The 16,307-nt window shown below is 35.4% G+C and overlaps 3 protein-coding genes across 3 annotated transcripts; 2 read left to right on the forward strand and 1 right to left on the reverse strand.

The window, feature by feature from the left end:
* Positions 1 to 1,847: 1,847 nt before the first annotated feature.
* Positions 1,848 to 3,365, reverse strand: LOC129798056 (phosphatidylinositol-glycan biosynthesis class W protein-like). Its single transcript, XM_055841022.1, has one exon. The coding sequence runs from the start codon at positions 3,238 to 3,240 to the stop codon at positions 1,855 to 1,857; it is 1,386 nt and encodes a 461-aa protein (XP_055696997.1). The 5' UTR covers positions 3,241 to 3,365; the 3' UTR covers positions 1,848 to 1,854.
* Positions 3,366 to 6,773: 3,408 nt separating this feature from the next.
* Positions 6,774 to 12,499, forward strand: LOC129798026 (cysteine protease atg4da). Its single transcript, XM_055840970.1, has 4 exons — positions 6,774 to 8,023; positions 11,438 to 11,632; positions 11,705 to 11,895; positions 11,960 to 12,499. The coding sequence occupies exons 1-4, from the start codon at positions 6,952 to 6,954 to the stop codon at positions 12,185 to 12,187; spliced, it is 1,686 nt and encodes a 561-aa protein (XP_055696945.1). The 5' UTR covers positions 6,774 to 6,951; the 3' UTR covers positions 12,188 to 12,499.
* A 149-nt stretch (positions 12,500 to 12,648) lies between these two features.
* LOC129798090 (trafficking protein particle complex subunit 6b) lies at positions 12,649 to 13,379 on the forward strand. The gene is made up of 2 exons (XM_055841063.1): positions 12,649 to 12,788; positions 12,861 to 13,379. Exons 1-2 carry the CDS (start codon positions 12,720 to 12,722, stop codon positions 13,260 to 13,262), a joined length of 471 nt encoding a protein of 156 aa, XP_055697038.1. The 5' UTR covers positions 12,649 to 12,719; the 3' UTR covers positions 13,263 to 13,379.
* The last annotated feature ends 2,928 nt before the right edge of the window (positions 13,380 to 16,307 follow it).

Raw genomic sequence — 16,307 nt, forward strand, 5'->3', positions numbered from 1 at the left:
ACTTGAAAAGATTTTGAAGAACATTGACCAAAATTCACACCGGAAGTGTTGCCAAAACTATTAAGTTCCATCTCTCCTCAAACCCCAAAAACACGTATTCTTATGGTGAAATAAAAATTTTTGGCCATTTTTCATACATCCAAAAAATTCAATTTCAATTTTCTCGTACAATTTTAAAGATAGAAAGCTGTAACTTGGGGGTTTTCATTAGAATGTTGAAGGGCACAAATAGACCAAATGAGGTGGAGATCGTGCAAAGGGTGTAGGCAGGAGGCGAAGTGGTTCATCTCTCCCACTGTTCTAACTCTCCTCGAATGACTATAATATAGTAAATATTTAAGTTCAAAAGTGACGAATTTTGAAATGACCACAGTAATAAATGATTTTTATTACTCCCTACATTCCGAAATAAGTCGCACGTTTGAGGAAAAACTAGGGGTTAAGGAATGGTTTCAGAGAATGTTTTTGTTATTTGTAAATATCTTTTGTATGAACTATCCTCTATATTCAGGGATAATATGGGGATCTTACAACGATGGTAAGTTGAGTAATCCATATGTTGGAGTTGTTCATTTTTCCCGTTTTTTTTTTTTTTTCAAAGAGCTCCGATAGATAGTTAATTACTAAAAAATGTACTGTGATTAACATTACAGGCTAGAATTTGTACTAAATTTTTAGTATGCACAAGTTGAACTCAACAGTTATTACCGATATGACATTTTTTATTGCGCAAATTTTGAAGAATAAACAATTAAAAGAACATTCTTTTTTATGTATACGAATATCTGGGTGCTAAAGGGTTGGAGATAGGGACTTAGGACCTTCGACGGACCCCCCCATAAGTTGACCCTGGGACCATTAATATGTCCCTCAGTTTCCTCTCAGCCCTCCCCTTCCCATCCAAAACCATTGGTATTGATCGAAAAGGTTTAACTCATCTGCTAATAGGAAATATATGACCTTTTGACTACTAATAAATTTTTAAATAATCATAACTACCACATCGCATCCATATTTTTAAAACTAGATTAGGGGAAAGTGTCCTGCTTTTAAAATGTATTACGGAGTCATCCACAGCCACTGAGGAAGATACGAACCGTGTCGAAAGCTCTGGAGAAGAGTGAGTTTTTTTTATCTTTTGGGTTGAAGACTCCACCCACAGCTTGTGTTGCCGCGTCCGGACGGAGCTTCCCTCCGAAAATTTCCACCGGAGTCATTTTTATTCAGAAACATAGGAAAAAAATATCATTATGGAACTTGGGATCATGCAAAGCATGGGCACTTTTCCCTACTTTTTTTCAAAAAAAAAAATCCCTGGAAATCACGCTTCAACTGCTGAATTTTTTCAATTTATAAACGAAAATTTCAGAAAATATGAACTAACAAAAAAAAATGTTCCTTTTTTGAAAAAACATAAGAAGACACTTTTAGCAGCATAATTTTTTTTTAAATGATAATTTTGTGTCACTGTAATATTTGGGGAATATTTGTAAATATTTTTTTGATATATTATTTTTGACAATGGTCTTTGTTTTTTTTTTTTAATATTTCTTGAATATTGCCGATGTGCGTATATTTCAAAGATTTCAAATGTCCTATTTCACTTAATAAAATGTTAACATAATTTTTAAGATGGTTACTGAATTTACCTGAGTAATCTGTCTTGGAGGATAAAATGCGAATTTGATGCAAGGATCTGGCCTCATTTTGAAAATTAACATCAAGCACTGCAGAAAGATTCCAGAAAAGCACCCTTAATTTTTTCTAGCATGGCTCAAATTATTTGAAAAAATCTTAGAGAAATTCACTGACCAAAACCCAAAGATCAAGAGATCTTCACAAATCAATCGTCTTCTACCAAAATTTTATTTGTATCTTGTACACGTACAAAATGGTCTGCAATGTGCAGAGGATCAGCATGTAGCCAGCCACAATGGCCACACTGGTCACTGTGTCCAGGAGCATTGTCTGCATGGTCAAATTGATGACTCCTGTGAGGAGATTTGCCATGAGAAAGAAGAGCAATCCATTGTAGTTGATAGCATTGAGGATGACTGGAGCATATTGACTGACAACTTCGTCGGATTTGGTTTTGTCGAACTTCAGGAAGTAGTATCCAAGTTCCAGCAGCATCAGAAGAGCTACCATTGTCGTGCCAATGGCCAAGATCCAGATAACATAGCCCATATTGGCCAATCGACGAGAGATGCCAAACATCTCTTCGGCTATGTAAACCATCTTCCAGAGACAGAGAGCTATGAGGCCCATCTTGGCCGTTTGCAGGAGGAACTCTCGACATTTGATAATTGGTTCCTGCCACCGAAGACTGTTCTGGATGTACATGGAGGCGATGTAGATGGCCAGGTAGCCTGGGACAGAGAAGATGCCTTCTTTGTTGGCTTCTAGGATGTTTTTTCGCGAGTCTGAGAGTACGTATTGCGCAAGGCCGAGCTGAAGACACATCTCATGGACTGTAACAATGACAATGGCCACAAATTTCAGGTGATCCCTCTCTCCAATTGGAGCCACGAGAAGAGCGCCGAAGAACATTGTAAAGGCCAGAGTTATGAAGAAGTTCCAATGGACACCGTATTCTGAGATATGCTCGTGATAATTCGTTGCTGACACACTCAAACATCTCCCAATTCCGAGGACAAGGAGCGGGGAGATTGAGATGATCATCTTCTGGATTTTCTTGAGGGTTAGAAGTTCCTCAGTTTGTCGACCGTCTCGGGAGACAATTCCATTGGCAAAGACATAGAGGCCAACCCCAACATCCATTAGAGACACTCCGTAGGTTTCGGTTTTGGCAAATCTCCTGGGAAAACATTGAAAATCCACAGCCAGGATGCAGACAACACTCAGAAGATTGATCAGAGCTCTTGCCATGCTGATAAACTCGGGTTTTTTGGTGGGGATTTGGATGAATGGAGCCTCATGGAGGACAGATCTGAGTTGACCGGCTGCAGCTGCCACAGAAGCCACAAACAGAGTCAAAACAATGCCCGGAATGTACTCATTGGCCACAGTGACATTCAGGACAATAAATAGCACAATCAGGATGAATTCCAGTAGGAATCTCAGTGGAATGCTCACGATATTGGCCACGAGAACGAGATTGATGCAGTGAAAGATGGTAAAATAGGGAGCAACAATGACGCCAAACACCTCAACAATTGACGATCCATTGTTGTTCTGCATGAAGCTCTCGTGGAATTTCTTGTAACTCACCGCGTCCATTGTCCCTCCTGGCTATTTTTCACGGGAAAACTGCATTTTTGACTAGATTTGTAAAAGGAGGAAAAGACCGCAAAATGTAAACACTTTTTAAAGGGCCGGAAATCATATGTTTTTGACAGTTTTGAGAGTGTTGATGTGAACACCAAGGAGGAGATATTAGAATTGGAAGTGGTGTACGGTTGAAAATGCAGTGCTTGGAAGTCTTTGGAAGTAGAAGTGCCCGATTTATAAAGTCGTGTTTGACTAATTCCATATTTTTCAGACTACGCTACTTTTATTATATTATTATCTTTATTGTCAACGGGACGTCATCCAGTGGATGGTTTCCCGTAGTAAACTTCATAACATATTACAATATATTTTTAAGACTAGTAGAATTTACAAATTTAAGTAATTTTTGTACTTCATTTTCATTATCTGCTAGTGCTATTTTAGGATTTGGATTTATTTTGTGTAAATTTCTTTCTGTTTCGTACTTTATACATTCAAAAATTAGATGATTAATAGAAATTACTGGATTATTTGGACATGTGTCGCAGACCGGTGGAGCAATATTTCTTTCCATTAAAAAACCATGAGTGATTTTAGAATGGCCAATTCTTATCCTGGTTAATATTGTTTCTTCACGTCTAACATGTCTGTCTGAAGTCGCCCACTGGGCAACTGTTTGTTTGATTTTCGACAATTTGTTAGCTGACCCAGTATGAGGATCAACAGCTGAAGCCAGCCATTCTTGATTCCCTACGCTACTTTTAGTTAGGATTTTTAATTCGAGCGGCAGTGTAATTAAGATGTTTTTTGATATTTTACAAGTTCGGTTATGACAATGAAATGGAGCAATGCACAAATCGCACGTTTTTTATTACAATAGCGTATGTCGGATTTCAGCATTTTTCAGCAGACGGCTTCAAAAACAAAATTTCATTAGCAACCAAAAACCCTCAAAATGAAGCTTTTTATTTTCAACACTGGCGGTGATGTCGCCTAATCCTCGTAATTTCACTATACCTCACGAATTTAGAAGATCAGCCAAATCCTCGAAATTTTGGGCTGATCCCTGAGCCGATCCCTATGTCTATTTTGGGCTTTAGGGTAGAGTAAGTACTTTTGGCCACTTTAGGGTTTCCTGTGGTTGCAATTTTTATAATCTTTATTTAAATAAAATGAAATTTTGTACAAAGATACCTTAAAGCCGTTTCTTCCTAATAACCCAAGAGAATTCCCAATTTTTTTTGGATATTTTAGTGAAAAATGTATTTTATGCAACTATGCATGTTTCAGCACTTTTGGTCACTTTGTGAGCACTTTTGGCCATTGTGTGTAAGCACTTTTGGCCACTTGTTTCCAATAGAATTTTAATAAAATAACAGAAGAAATAGCTCTCGAAAACTTTCACAAATACACAGCACAAGTCCTATTCTTATTTAACACCAATTTTATGTGATTATTAGAGTATTTTAAACGACTTTTTGCACATTTTCTATTTGATGTACAAATCAGTCAAAAGTCACGATTGGTTTTATTGAAATCCGCGAGGTGCGCCTTGTGTAAAATGTATGGAAAATGAATGGCCAAAAGTACTTACACAGCCGAAAAAAGTAAGGTATTTTAGCCACATCCGATTTTCATTTAATTTGTTAGAAAATCTTATTAAGGATGATATCACAATAAAATTTAGTTAATTAAGAAATAGAATTTCTTTGAATAACATCAAATATTATCATCAAAAATATAAAATAATGCAAAACAATTTCTCTTAACATTAACAAGTTTCTTAAGAATCCCATGTTTTTTTAGTGATTGTTTACCTTGTCGTGAATTGCTTTCAATAACTTAGAATTAATCAAGTCGATACAAAATCAAATATGGTCTTCTAATTCATTAGATTACAGGTCACGAAATAAGACCCATTTTCCTGTTCTAAATAAACTCATAATTGCCTTACAATGTAATTTTACTTCAGGTGGCCAAAAGTTCTTACATGGCCAAAGGGGCTGACTCTACCCTATAAAGTCTTTTTTGACTAATTCCATATTTTTCAGACATCGCTACTTTTAGTTAGGATTTTTAATTCGAGCGGCAGTGTAATTTGAAAAGATCTTTTTTGACATTTTACAAGTTCAGTTATGACAATGAAATGGAGCAAATATGCTCAAATTTATTACAGCTTAATTTGTGTTGTAATTTTTCCGAGGAAATATTCAGCTGAATAATAATTTTCTTTAATTTTTATAGGTATTTCAAATTCATATAGTTGCTCACAAATAATGACATAGCTATTGCAATTGACTTTGAATCAATTTAATATATATATATATATTTTATTAATTTATCGTAATATGTATTGGATGATTACATAAATTCGTGGGACTTTTTCGCGAATGTAGTTATGGGGTATCCCATAGAACACACCCACCACATTTTGTTTACACATTGCTACATATTCTGGAAAGATTTTAGTGTATTACGCCTCTTCAAAAGTATTCTTTAAAAAGGTCGATTTGTGCTTTTGAGAACTTTTACAAAATGAGAAACGAAAAGGAACATTTGTAATATTTAATGTTTGCGTAATTTTGAATAAATCTAAGTGATGGACTTTCGTAAAAAAACATTTTGGAGGTTTATTTAGATCGTTTCAATTGTTCTACAGATGATTAAAATTGGCTTTGAAAATTTCGAAATAGGGATTTTATTCTTCGAAATTTCAATTCTATTTTAAATGGTCTCTAATATTGATGGCTATATTGTGAGTATCGTAGTGGAAGAAAATTTTTCGATAATAATTGAAGAGATTATTAAAATGTTGGAAAATAATTTTGGAGAAATTTCTCTTATACAACAATAACGGAAAAGGTCCTGCAAAAAATAGCCAAGCTTTTTGAAAAAGTTAATTAGCAATCACTAAAAACCTTTCTCAAGAGTTCAAAAACGTTTCAATTTTTTCAGAATTTTAAAACCAGGGAGAGGATCAAGCTTAATAAAATGTGAAGATACATCTGAAGTGCTGAATTAGTTGTTGCACTCGTATTTTTGGATTCCTACAGACTTTTCATCACAGCGTCAATAATTGCAAACGACAATAAATTTTTTTAGAGACTCTATTTTCCAAAAGTAGCTTCACTGGTCTCTTGGAAAATTCGAAATATGTTGATACTTGATACTCTTTCGAGATAATGTTAAATTTCTGAAAGTATGCAGGAGTATCTATCGCTAGAAATTCAAAATATAAGCAAAATGTTAGAAATATGCGGAATAATAAATTTCTTGAGATGTTTTTAAAAGTTTTCTTAATTATATTTTTCATCAGATTAAATAAATTATTGATTTCTAAGTATGAGAAGTGCATGAAGTGCAGAAAGTGCTGGAAGTATTGCAGCATTTTCGAGAGTGTTGCGAAGTTTTGGAAGTGCGCAGGGCTATTCCATGCAAATTGTGGAAGTGTTTGGAAGTGGTGTACAGTGTACACATTTTCACCTAATATCTCCCCCTTGGTAAACACAGTTGCCGATGCTGGCTAATAGAGGCGCTGAATTTGTTCGTGTGATTTCGGTAAATTTTTTCCCCATCATTCAATGACAATTTTGCAACCAAAATAAACCTACATAAATTGCATTCCTCGGCCAAGGGTAGAGCGTGAATTATGTTTATCGCGGTCTAATTGATCCACCTGATCGGCCGATTGCACAATAGAGGTGATATTTGTGCTTTGAAATGAGCTACGACGTGCTAGTGAGACCACCAAGATCGAGATCTGCAGTTCCGGGAGCCTCATCGGCGTCCCCAGAGTCCTCGGGGGCACGCGATGGCAGTAAATCCAGTGCTAGCACTCCACGGAAGACCCAATCATCGAGATTTATGGCAGCATTCACTCAATTCTACGGAGCTGACGGGGAACCATCCACAAGTCCTCAGGATGCAGAAACTGGAGCTGAGCTGCGAGGGAAGGTGGAGTCGAAGTTGATGTCCATGTGGAATAATGTCAAGTACGGCTGGAGTGGGAAGATGAAGGCAAACTTCTCAAAGGAGCAACCAATTTGGCTCCTTGGCAGATGCTATCACAGAAAGTTTTCTCCCCCGCCTTCCATGGAATCCTCAATGGAGCTCAATCCCGCCACAATGGAAGCCAGGTATGTTGACGGAGAGCACCTGGAGGATGTGGTAGAAGGTTTAGATCCCGAGGGAGTACATGAACTTGGCACAGACGTTGTGGATGATCAGAATGCAGATAATTCGTGGGAGGAGGAAGGCATTGATGCCTTCAAGAGGGACTTTATGAGTCGCCTCTGGATGACCTATCGCCGGGAATTTCCAGCCATGAACGGTGGCCAATTCACATCAGACTGCGGCTGGGGCTGTATGCTGCGAAGTGGACAGATGATGCTGGCCCAGGGACTGATTTGCCACTTCCTAGGGCGCAACTGGCGCTGGGATCCGGAAACTCAACTCTACACAACGCACGAAGACAATCTCCACCGGAAAATTGTCAAGTGGTTCGCAGACATAAGTTCCAGGAACAGTCCCTTCTCCATTCACACTCTCGTTCAACTTGGTCAGGATTCGGGCAAGAAGCCCGGTGACTGGTATGCTCCCGGAGCCGTGGCGCATCTCCTGCGGCAAGCAATGCTCCTGGCCAGCAAAGAAAATGCAGATCTCGATGGGATTCATGTGCACGTGGCGCAGGATTGCACAGTCTACATTCAGGACATCCTCGATGAGTGTCTCATCCCAGCCAATGATGGCAGATCTCTAGCTCCCTGGCATCGGAGGCACTCTCCCTCACGAGGTAAGTCTCGCTCAATTAGCACAATTCAGTCATTTAGCATTATCGGAATTGGCAAGAAATTCCGCGTGTAAGCTTTCATTGGACTGATAAAAAAAGCAGTTTTTCTTTTATCACGGAGATCAACATTTTTTTTTACGTGCCGTTGAGGTTGTTTAGCAGTACACAATGGAATTTCACTCTTTACATTTCCAGAAATTCTGATGAGTTATATTTGATTATTTGCACAATAGCCATTTGTAGTTACCGATACTGCTAAGATGATATTTTTACAAGTGTTTTCCAAGTTTTTCCTTAGAAATTTTAAAAAGGTTTAAGAAAAATCTTTATTAGTTTCAGAAATTTCTAAAAATTGACTTTTGATCGATAGAAAAAATTTGTAAATGAGAAAAATCAAAATTATTGCGTTCAATTTAAAAAAAAAATTATTATGTCCCATTTTGTAAAAAAAAAGACAAAAAATTGATCAGAAAACTCTAAAATTTCTGGAATACCAAGATAATGGTTCCAGCGGTTCCAGCAAACTTTTTATGTGCCAGGAAAATTTCATGAAATCAAAATTCACATCCCTTTGGTACTCTTATTCTTCTCTTGAACATCACAACAATATAAATTTAAGTTTAATTCAATTTAGAGTGCCAAGTAGAATAGACCATTATGGCTCCGGCACATCTTTTAGTTCAGGAAAATTTCATGAAGTTGAAATTCGAATCCCTTTCTTTCTCACATGCTTTGCATATATCTATCTCATTCTCTCGCACTCTTCTTCTTCTTTTAAACATCACAATAAGTTCAATTTAGCTCAATCGAATTTGGTATGCGAAAGAATGAGATAGTCATACGCAAAACATGTGAGGAAGAAACGGATGCGAATTTCGACTTCATGAAATTTTCCTGATCTCAAAGGTGTGCCGGAGCCATTAGCAAAACGTTTGAGAAAGAAAGAGATGTGAATTTTGACTTTATAAATTTTTACTGACCCAAATTGATAATTCCCTGTTGACCAATTTATATTTTACAGTTTATGAACATACAAAAAAAATTATGTTGTCTGTTTTAATTATCAAATTACAAAATTTGCTGATTTAGGACCAGCGCACAATAAATTTTGTTTGTAAACATGTTTTCAAAATTTCTCATGAGAGGGAACAAGATGACTAGATCTAGATCTCACTCGTTCTCATTGAAATGAAATCTCATTGAAATCAAATTGACATTTCAATAAGGATGAGTGAGATCTAGTCATCTCGCTCATTCCCATGGGAAATTTTGAAAATATGTTTACAAACAAAAGTTATTGTGCACTGGGCATTATGCCCAACGCACAATAACTTATGTTTAGTAAACATGTTTTTGACATTTTAATAAGAGTGAGTGAGATCTAGATCTAGTCATCTCGCTCACTCTCACAGAAATTTTAAAAACATGTTTACAAACAAAAGATATTGTGCGTTGGTCATTATGCCCAACACACAATAACTTTTGTTTGTAAATATGTTTTCAAAATTTCCTATGAGAGAAAACGAGATAACTAGATTTCTGTTTCATTCACTCTCATTGAAATGTCAAAAACATGTTTAAAAAACAAAACTTATTGTGCGTTGGGCATTACACTGACCGAATTTACTAAAATAGGGGAGATACGGGCAAAATCAGTCAAAATGGATATTCAATTTTTTCACGAGCTCCCTCCCACTCAGAAAACTTATTCCATTTTAGAATGGTAATGAACATTATTCTTATAAGAAATTTAGCTCACTTTATTTTTCTGAAGACTATTTTCCTTTATCTGGATAGAAAAAACATGCTTTTCTCAAAACTACTGAAGCAAATGTACTTTTATTTCAGATTCATTTTCTAAACGAACAATGAATTCGCACATCCGCGAATTTAGTTGCACTTTTAACGTTTTGAGATAAAATCTTTCAAACATTACATGTTAGTTTTTCATAAAATAATTAGGGTAAGTGCACCAAATTCCGGCCAGCTTGCAATTCCGGCCATATTCTTTGTTCCTCGAATTTTCATGAGTTTTTGGTTTTTACATACTCTAGAGATTATACAATGCGAAAGAATAACAAAAAATGCATATTCCACAAACAAGATGATGTAAAAAGACATTTGAAGAATTCCCGATGGGCAAAAAACTATGAGAATGAAGGTGGCCGAAATAAGGCACCAAAGCTATGTCAACATTTTTATTTATTTTAAAATATATTAAGAATGATTTTAGAGTAAATAAAGACGATAAACTGTCTACAAGGTTCCAAGCAATACTCCTTAACTCTTTCGTCTCCTTTGGGACCCTGGGTACCCATGGAAAAAAGAATTTTTTTGGACTAGTTAGAATCGATAAAAATTCGATTCTTGTGGATGATTACAAACTATAAGGATGTCCAAATCTAGAATATTATTTGCAGGATCCCAATTAACTCCTGAGCTAAGATATTCTTGGTCAAAAATCGTGAATTTTCGATTTTATGCTTCCTTGCAGATATTGTGACTTTTTTCATTTCTAGACCAGAATAAGGAAAAACCTCTCGGGGTCAATAAGTATGATAACTAACAATTACAGATTGCATAAATTCGAAAAATAATTTTTTCTTAAATTTTCAAAAAACTTGTTCAAAATTTATGGCTACTCTCGTCCACAAAAATCTAGAGGTCAAATGTATGGTTATCCCGCCATTTGCTTTTTGACACCAACCTTATAAGAAAATTCCAAGCGGGAGCGACATTTTTGTCAATATGGCCGATAATTTTGGCATTTGGCAGCGAGGGAGATTGCTTTCGGGGAAGTTTTTACTGTTTTTCCTGATTTGTAGTATCCTTTTTGTTCTTTTGGGGACGAGAGTACCCATGAGTTTTCCAATTTCCCAGAGGCGGAAAAAAATTCTTTCTCTACAAAAGTATCATATTTGACCACTAAGACTTACAATAACGTGAGTTTTACTGAAATTCGTTCGCTGGATATGTTGTGGTCCGGAAAGAGTTAATTCCTCTAATTTCTTATTAGTCTACCTTTCTTTAAAAAAATAAATAACTTAAGATTGGATTATTAAAGACAAATGATCTATTAGATTTTGAAGATTTTTGAAACCTTCGGGAACTGGACTAAATTTCTAGTCTGAAGACCGCTTTAGATAGAGATTGAGCAAAATGATCTTTGATAAAGTTGTAGAGCAGTAATTTGTATAGAAATATATCTATTAAAGTTTCCTCAATTTTTTTTTGTGAGAATATAATAAAATATTAAACTCCAGTCTGCCCCACGTTCCCCTACCCTATAACATAATATTAATTTAACAAAAAATCTCAAGGCACTTTTTTAGAAAAAAATACTGTGTTATTGCTTTTTTTTATTTTCTTATCGGTATATTTTAAAGGAAATATATTTTTCTAATGCCTTTTTTGCAGGAAAACTTAGTGAGAACCCAGAAAAAAGTATCTGGAAAGCCCTAATTCTTCTTGTTCCTCTTCGACTTGGTGCTGAGAAGCTCAATACAATTTACGGAAATAGTCTGAAGGCTTTATTAAGCCTTGAGGCGTCCATTGGGATCATCGGTGGACGTCCCAAGCATTCCCTCTATTTTGTTGGGCATCAGGAAGAAAGTGAGTGTCCGCAAAAGTGAAGACATTGTTAATTTTTTCCTTGATTTTACTTTGGGATTTTTTTTGCTTTAGAATTGATTTACTTGGACCCACATTACTGTCAGGAAATGGTTGATGTGAATCAGGAGAATTTTCCTGTGCACAGCTTTCACTGCAAATCCCCACGAAAAATGAAGATCTCGAAAATGGATCCGAGCTGCTGTGTAGGATTCTATTGTCCGACAAAGAGTGACTTTGATCATTTTATTGCATCTGTTCAGCCGGTATTTAGCGAGAAAGGGTTGGAATTGGGGATTTTTAGAGGGTTAATGAGATTTTTTTTCGCAGTATCTGATGCCACTGAGATCTCCAACGAGCAGAGATAGAATTCAGACGGGGAATCAGATGACAGAAGTAAATTATCCAATGTTTGTCTTTTGTCGTGGAAAGAGATGCGATCAGGAGGCAGATCTCTCCCATCTTGTCTACAGTCACACTAATTCTATAAATTCCTCCTCGTCTGCAGCAGCGACGGACGATGATGATGACGATGAGGATGAATTTGTCATCATCTGAATCATTCCTCTGTGCAAATTATTTATTTATTTTTTTGTTTCCCCCCATTTTGGTAAGTACACACGAATACACATTTCCTCTCATTTATAATATTGTACATACATAAAAATTACCTGAGAATATCGCCTGATTTTTGGCGAAATCATTTGTGCAAAAATCACGTGGATTTGTGCATTTTTGGGGACCATGCGATGTAAACGTTCCCCCGAAAGTTCCCCTCGAACAAAATATAATTTTGTGATTTTTTTGTGCTTATTTTAGGACATGTTGTACTTATATATTTCTCAATATATGCATCATACAATGCCTCGAGAAGATTTTTTTATTAAAATTCTTCATGTGGCGTCATGCATTTTTCGTTTTGAAAGCCCCATGAATCCCGAAAATTCCATTCAAAAAACCGTTATGATTTTGGCGGGAGTTTCTTGATTTAAAAATATCCCAAAAGGGAAATTTTTCTCATGACATAAGTGAGGTTATGTTCTAAAGTATCTGCAAAATTGTGTTTCATTGAGAAAAATACTCAAAAATAATGTCTGAGGATGCTGTTTTGGAGTATCTGCACATAGAATTGGTAAATTATGTCCTGTCGGACAAAGATGTAAGTAAATCCACCATAAACTGCTTCTGAATCCCAAGAAATTCCACTAAACATTCTTCCTTCTGGGAACAGGTGAAGAAGAATGAGAATGATTTGTCTGATTTGGAGTATATCGGCTTCACCACAGGCTACAGGATAATAGAGAGATTAACCAGGGAATGGCCGAGATTCAAGGATGAACTAGAAACACTGAAATTTATCTGTACGGACTTTTGGTCTTCGATCTACAAAAAGCAAATTGACAACCTCCGGACGAATCATCAGGGAGTTTATGTCCTCCAAGACAATGCATTCCGTTTCCTCACGAGAATCTCTTCTGGAACACAGTATCTCGAGCATGCACCCAAGTATGTTGCCTTCACATGTGGGCTAATTCGGGGTAGTTTGCTGAATCTGGGAATCAGCAGTACAGTAACTGCTGAAGTACAGGCAATGCCCTCCTGTAAGTTTCACATCCAAGTCAACCGGACATGAAAAAGGTAAGAAATTTTGTAACTGGACTTTAAAAGATCAAGGAAAAGATGAGAAGATCAAGAAAGAAGAAGAGTAATCTTGGAAAGTAAATTAATAGAGCATGATGAGAAAATAAAAGTCTTTTACTGACCAATTTTAGATATAAGTTGAATTCTTACTGAGCTAATGGCCTCTATACACAAGAGAAATTTATGTCCATATTGAAGCAAATTTCCTACGTTTCTATAGGAAAAACTCTTCAATATGGACATAACTTTCTTTAGTGTGTAGAGGCCATAAGACTTTCTTTACACTGCAATTATTTTTTTTAAGATTCCAAAAAATATATATAAAAACTTTCTTCGAGTTATTGAGTGCAAAAAAAAATTTTGCAAAAAGAGATGGATTTCAGTCTAACTAAAGATTTAAACTCGTACCCAAAAAAAACACTAATAGCAATAGGAATCACTGAATTTTAGGAGTTTTAAGGATTAATTATCCCTTTAGGGTAAATAAGCTAATTCAAAACCTGCTCCAAATGGAAATTTTTCTCTATTCCAAATGGAAACGGCATTGCTTTCATGATAAATACAGTACTAAATTATTTTATTTATATATTTTCTATACCACGGTTTCATTATTTAGTTAATTTTGCTTTAAATAAAGCGAAAATCCATTCATATTCACAAATTTAAATTTGTTAATTTTTCAGAAGCATTAAAAGTGTACCTTTTCACCATCGAATTTTTCATCGATCGACCATGTTTTCCAATGTCCATGTTTTCAAACCTTAAAAAATCCAACAAAGTTTGATTTGGTGTACATTTGTCTGTATGAACGATAGGGACAAAATTAGCCCAAAAATTTAAGTAATTTTTCTGACGATACCAATGATTGATAATTTTCACTCTAATGAAAAATATTATGATTGAGTATTGTAGTTTCATTTACCAAAACGATTTTGTTTAAAAAAAAATTGAAAGTATAAAAAAAATTAAAATAATTTTTAAATCTGGGAATTTAAAAATTCGTCATTTTTAACCCATTCAGTCAATGTACTAGAAATACTTGAGATAGAATATTCATATTTTGGACTTATATTCATACAGATTAATAGATGATTTTTTTTGAAAAGAAATAAATTTTATCTCTTATGGAAGCGCGGGAAGCCGCAATCAAACATGCGTCTTAACGGTCGCTGAATTTAAATTCTGTACATTGATTCATTACGAACTCTATTGATTTAGGTAGAGTAACTATCCAAGAAAACAAATTGGCAATCAGGAAAGAGGATGAAGGCCAATTTTTATAAATTCGACAGGATCTCGAATTTTCCGTTCGCCATCTTGAGCAAAAATTTTGCATGACTCCGCGAAGCGAGAAAAGAACAACAAAATATATTTCCATTTCTGTCGGGCTATTTTTCCCACGTAATTGAAGTACTAAAGTTACTTCCCGACAGCAATTCGGATAACAATTGCCCAGGAATAAATCATCTAAAATAACGTAATTGGGTATGATGTATAATACCATGGTAAGGAATGGGTTAAGCTTAAATATTTACTATATAGTAAGTATCTGGAAATTTTCAAAAAAATATCCTACATTCCCTCAACCTTCTACATTGCAATTACGTACAAACATAAGAAAAAAATAACTTTAGGTAATCAGAAAAATTATTTTCTCTATGGGACACCGGTGTTCCAATCGTCCTTAAAGGGTTAAAGAAAAAAAATCAAAAGCAGATGAAAATTTTTATGAAGTAGATAGGGCAGCCGTTTTTTAAAAATATTTCAACGTTTAGCTGGATGCTTGCAAAAATTATATTACACGGGTTTAGCCCACTTTCCGAAGGTCTCGAAATTATAAAGAACCAGTCTTAAGTGGTTTTTCGAAATGGAATGGATCATTTGTTCAATCCTAAGTCAAAATTTTCCCAAGCTTTTTACCGGGAAAGCAATTAGGGTAAATAAGCCCTATATGACTAAACCTTAGGGCCTATATTCATGGTGATCTTCAAGAATATTTAGACTGTGGAAGGAGAATGGTCAAATATGGTCCCGGAATCGCCACGAACGGGATCTATGTCAATGGATAGACATTGGTATAAGTCAAGCGCCTGGCAATTTGGCCTTTTTATATGGAGCTATTTGAAGCCAATTCTTAATTGATCTCGGGCTCAGCTCACAGTGCTCCAAGGAAAAAAATTATTTAAAAAAAAATTAAATATATTTATCCCTCCATACGGAAAGGTATCTTATAATACGGAAAAAATTCTCACTTTTTAAATATTTAGCATAACGATCTCAAGTGCAGAAAAATTCCCATACGCATTTGTATGTGAAAGTAAGAAATTGGCTTCAACTTTGAAGGCCACTCACCGGGGACTAGGTATAAGTAACAACTTTTGTTCTGGGACCAAAGTTCTAAACCATGGAGGAAAAGTTCTAGAGCATAAAAACTATTTCTTAGAAGGAAGAATGATCAAAAATATATATGGGCACGGGTTCATCTTTATCCAAAGTTGAGAGTAGGCGCATTTTGAAGATACTAGTTTAAATAAAAAAAAAATTCTCGGGATCCAGGATGATAAACGCTGGAAGTCCTTGTAAAAAAGCCTCTATCTTTCCAATAAATCACTAGTTTGACAACAAATTACGCAAGAACTGCTAAAGCGATCTTAATGAAATTCTGTATAGGGTCAGTGTATTACTTCAACTTTTTATCCATGCATACCACCCCCTCCCCCCACCATCCATTCTGGTAGCCCCCTTGCAAAATGAGAGCATTTTACTTTATAACTCCTTTCTGAGAAAAGAGGTATTTTCAACAATCCTCACGAAGAACTTTTTGATCGAGCTTGATTGAATGAAAAAAAAAAAGTAATAGGGGAAAGGCTCATAATTTTGTCCAGTTTCTTATTTTGGACACTTTGAGGATAAAATTAGACACTAAAAATAAATTGATTAAAATGATTGATTTTTATTCCAATATTTGATGAATAATAATGAATTCTATCTAAATATTTGTTCTTTTTGGAAGATTTTAACTAAATACGTTAACTTT

This window comes from Phlebotomus papatasi, chromosome 1 (genome assembly GCF_024763615.1).
Source record: "Phlebotomus papatasi isolate M1 chromosome 1, Ppap_2.1, whole genome shotgun sequence".
Lineage (NCBI taxonomy): Eukaryota > Metazoa > Arthropoda > Insecta > Diptera > Psychodidae > Phlebotomus > Phlebotomus papatasi.

What these genes read in the sequence shown, in the direction of transcription:
- LOC129798056 (XM_055841022.1), bottom strand. Translation starts at nt 3,240, where the DNA reads ATGGACGCGGTGAGTTACAAGAAATTCCACGAGAGCTTCATGCAGAAC.
- LOC129798026 (XM_055840970.1), top strand. Translation starts at nt 6,952, where the DNA reads ATGAGCTACGACGTGCTAGTGAGACCACCAAGATCGAGATCTGCAGTT. An exon ending in TGTTGGGCATCAGGAAGAAA is followed by an intron (nt 11,633 to 11,704) that starts GTGAGTGTCCGC and finishes TTTTTGCTTTAG; the next exon opens with AATTGATTTACTTGGACCCA. An exon ending in TTATTGCATCTGTTCAGCCG is followed by an intron (nt 11,896 to 11,959) that starts GTATTTAGCGAG and finishes TTTTTTTCGCAG; the next exon opens with TATCTGATGCCACTGAGATC.
- LOC129798090 (XM_055841063.1), top strand. Translation starts at nt 12,720, where the DNA reads ATGTCTGAGGATGCTGTTTTGGAGTATCTGCACATAGAATTGGTAAAT. An exon ending in ATGTCCTGTCGGACAAAGAT is followed by an intron (nt 12,789 to 12,860) that starts GTAAGTAAATCC and finishes TTCTGGGAACAG; the next exon opens with GTGAAGAAGAATGAGAATGA.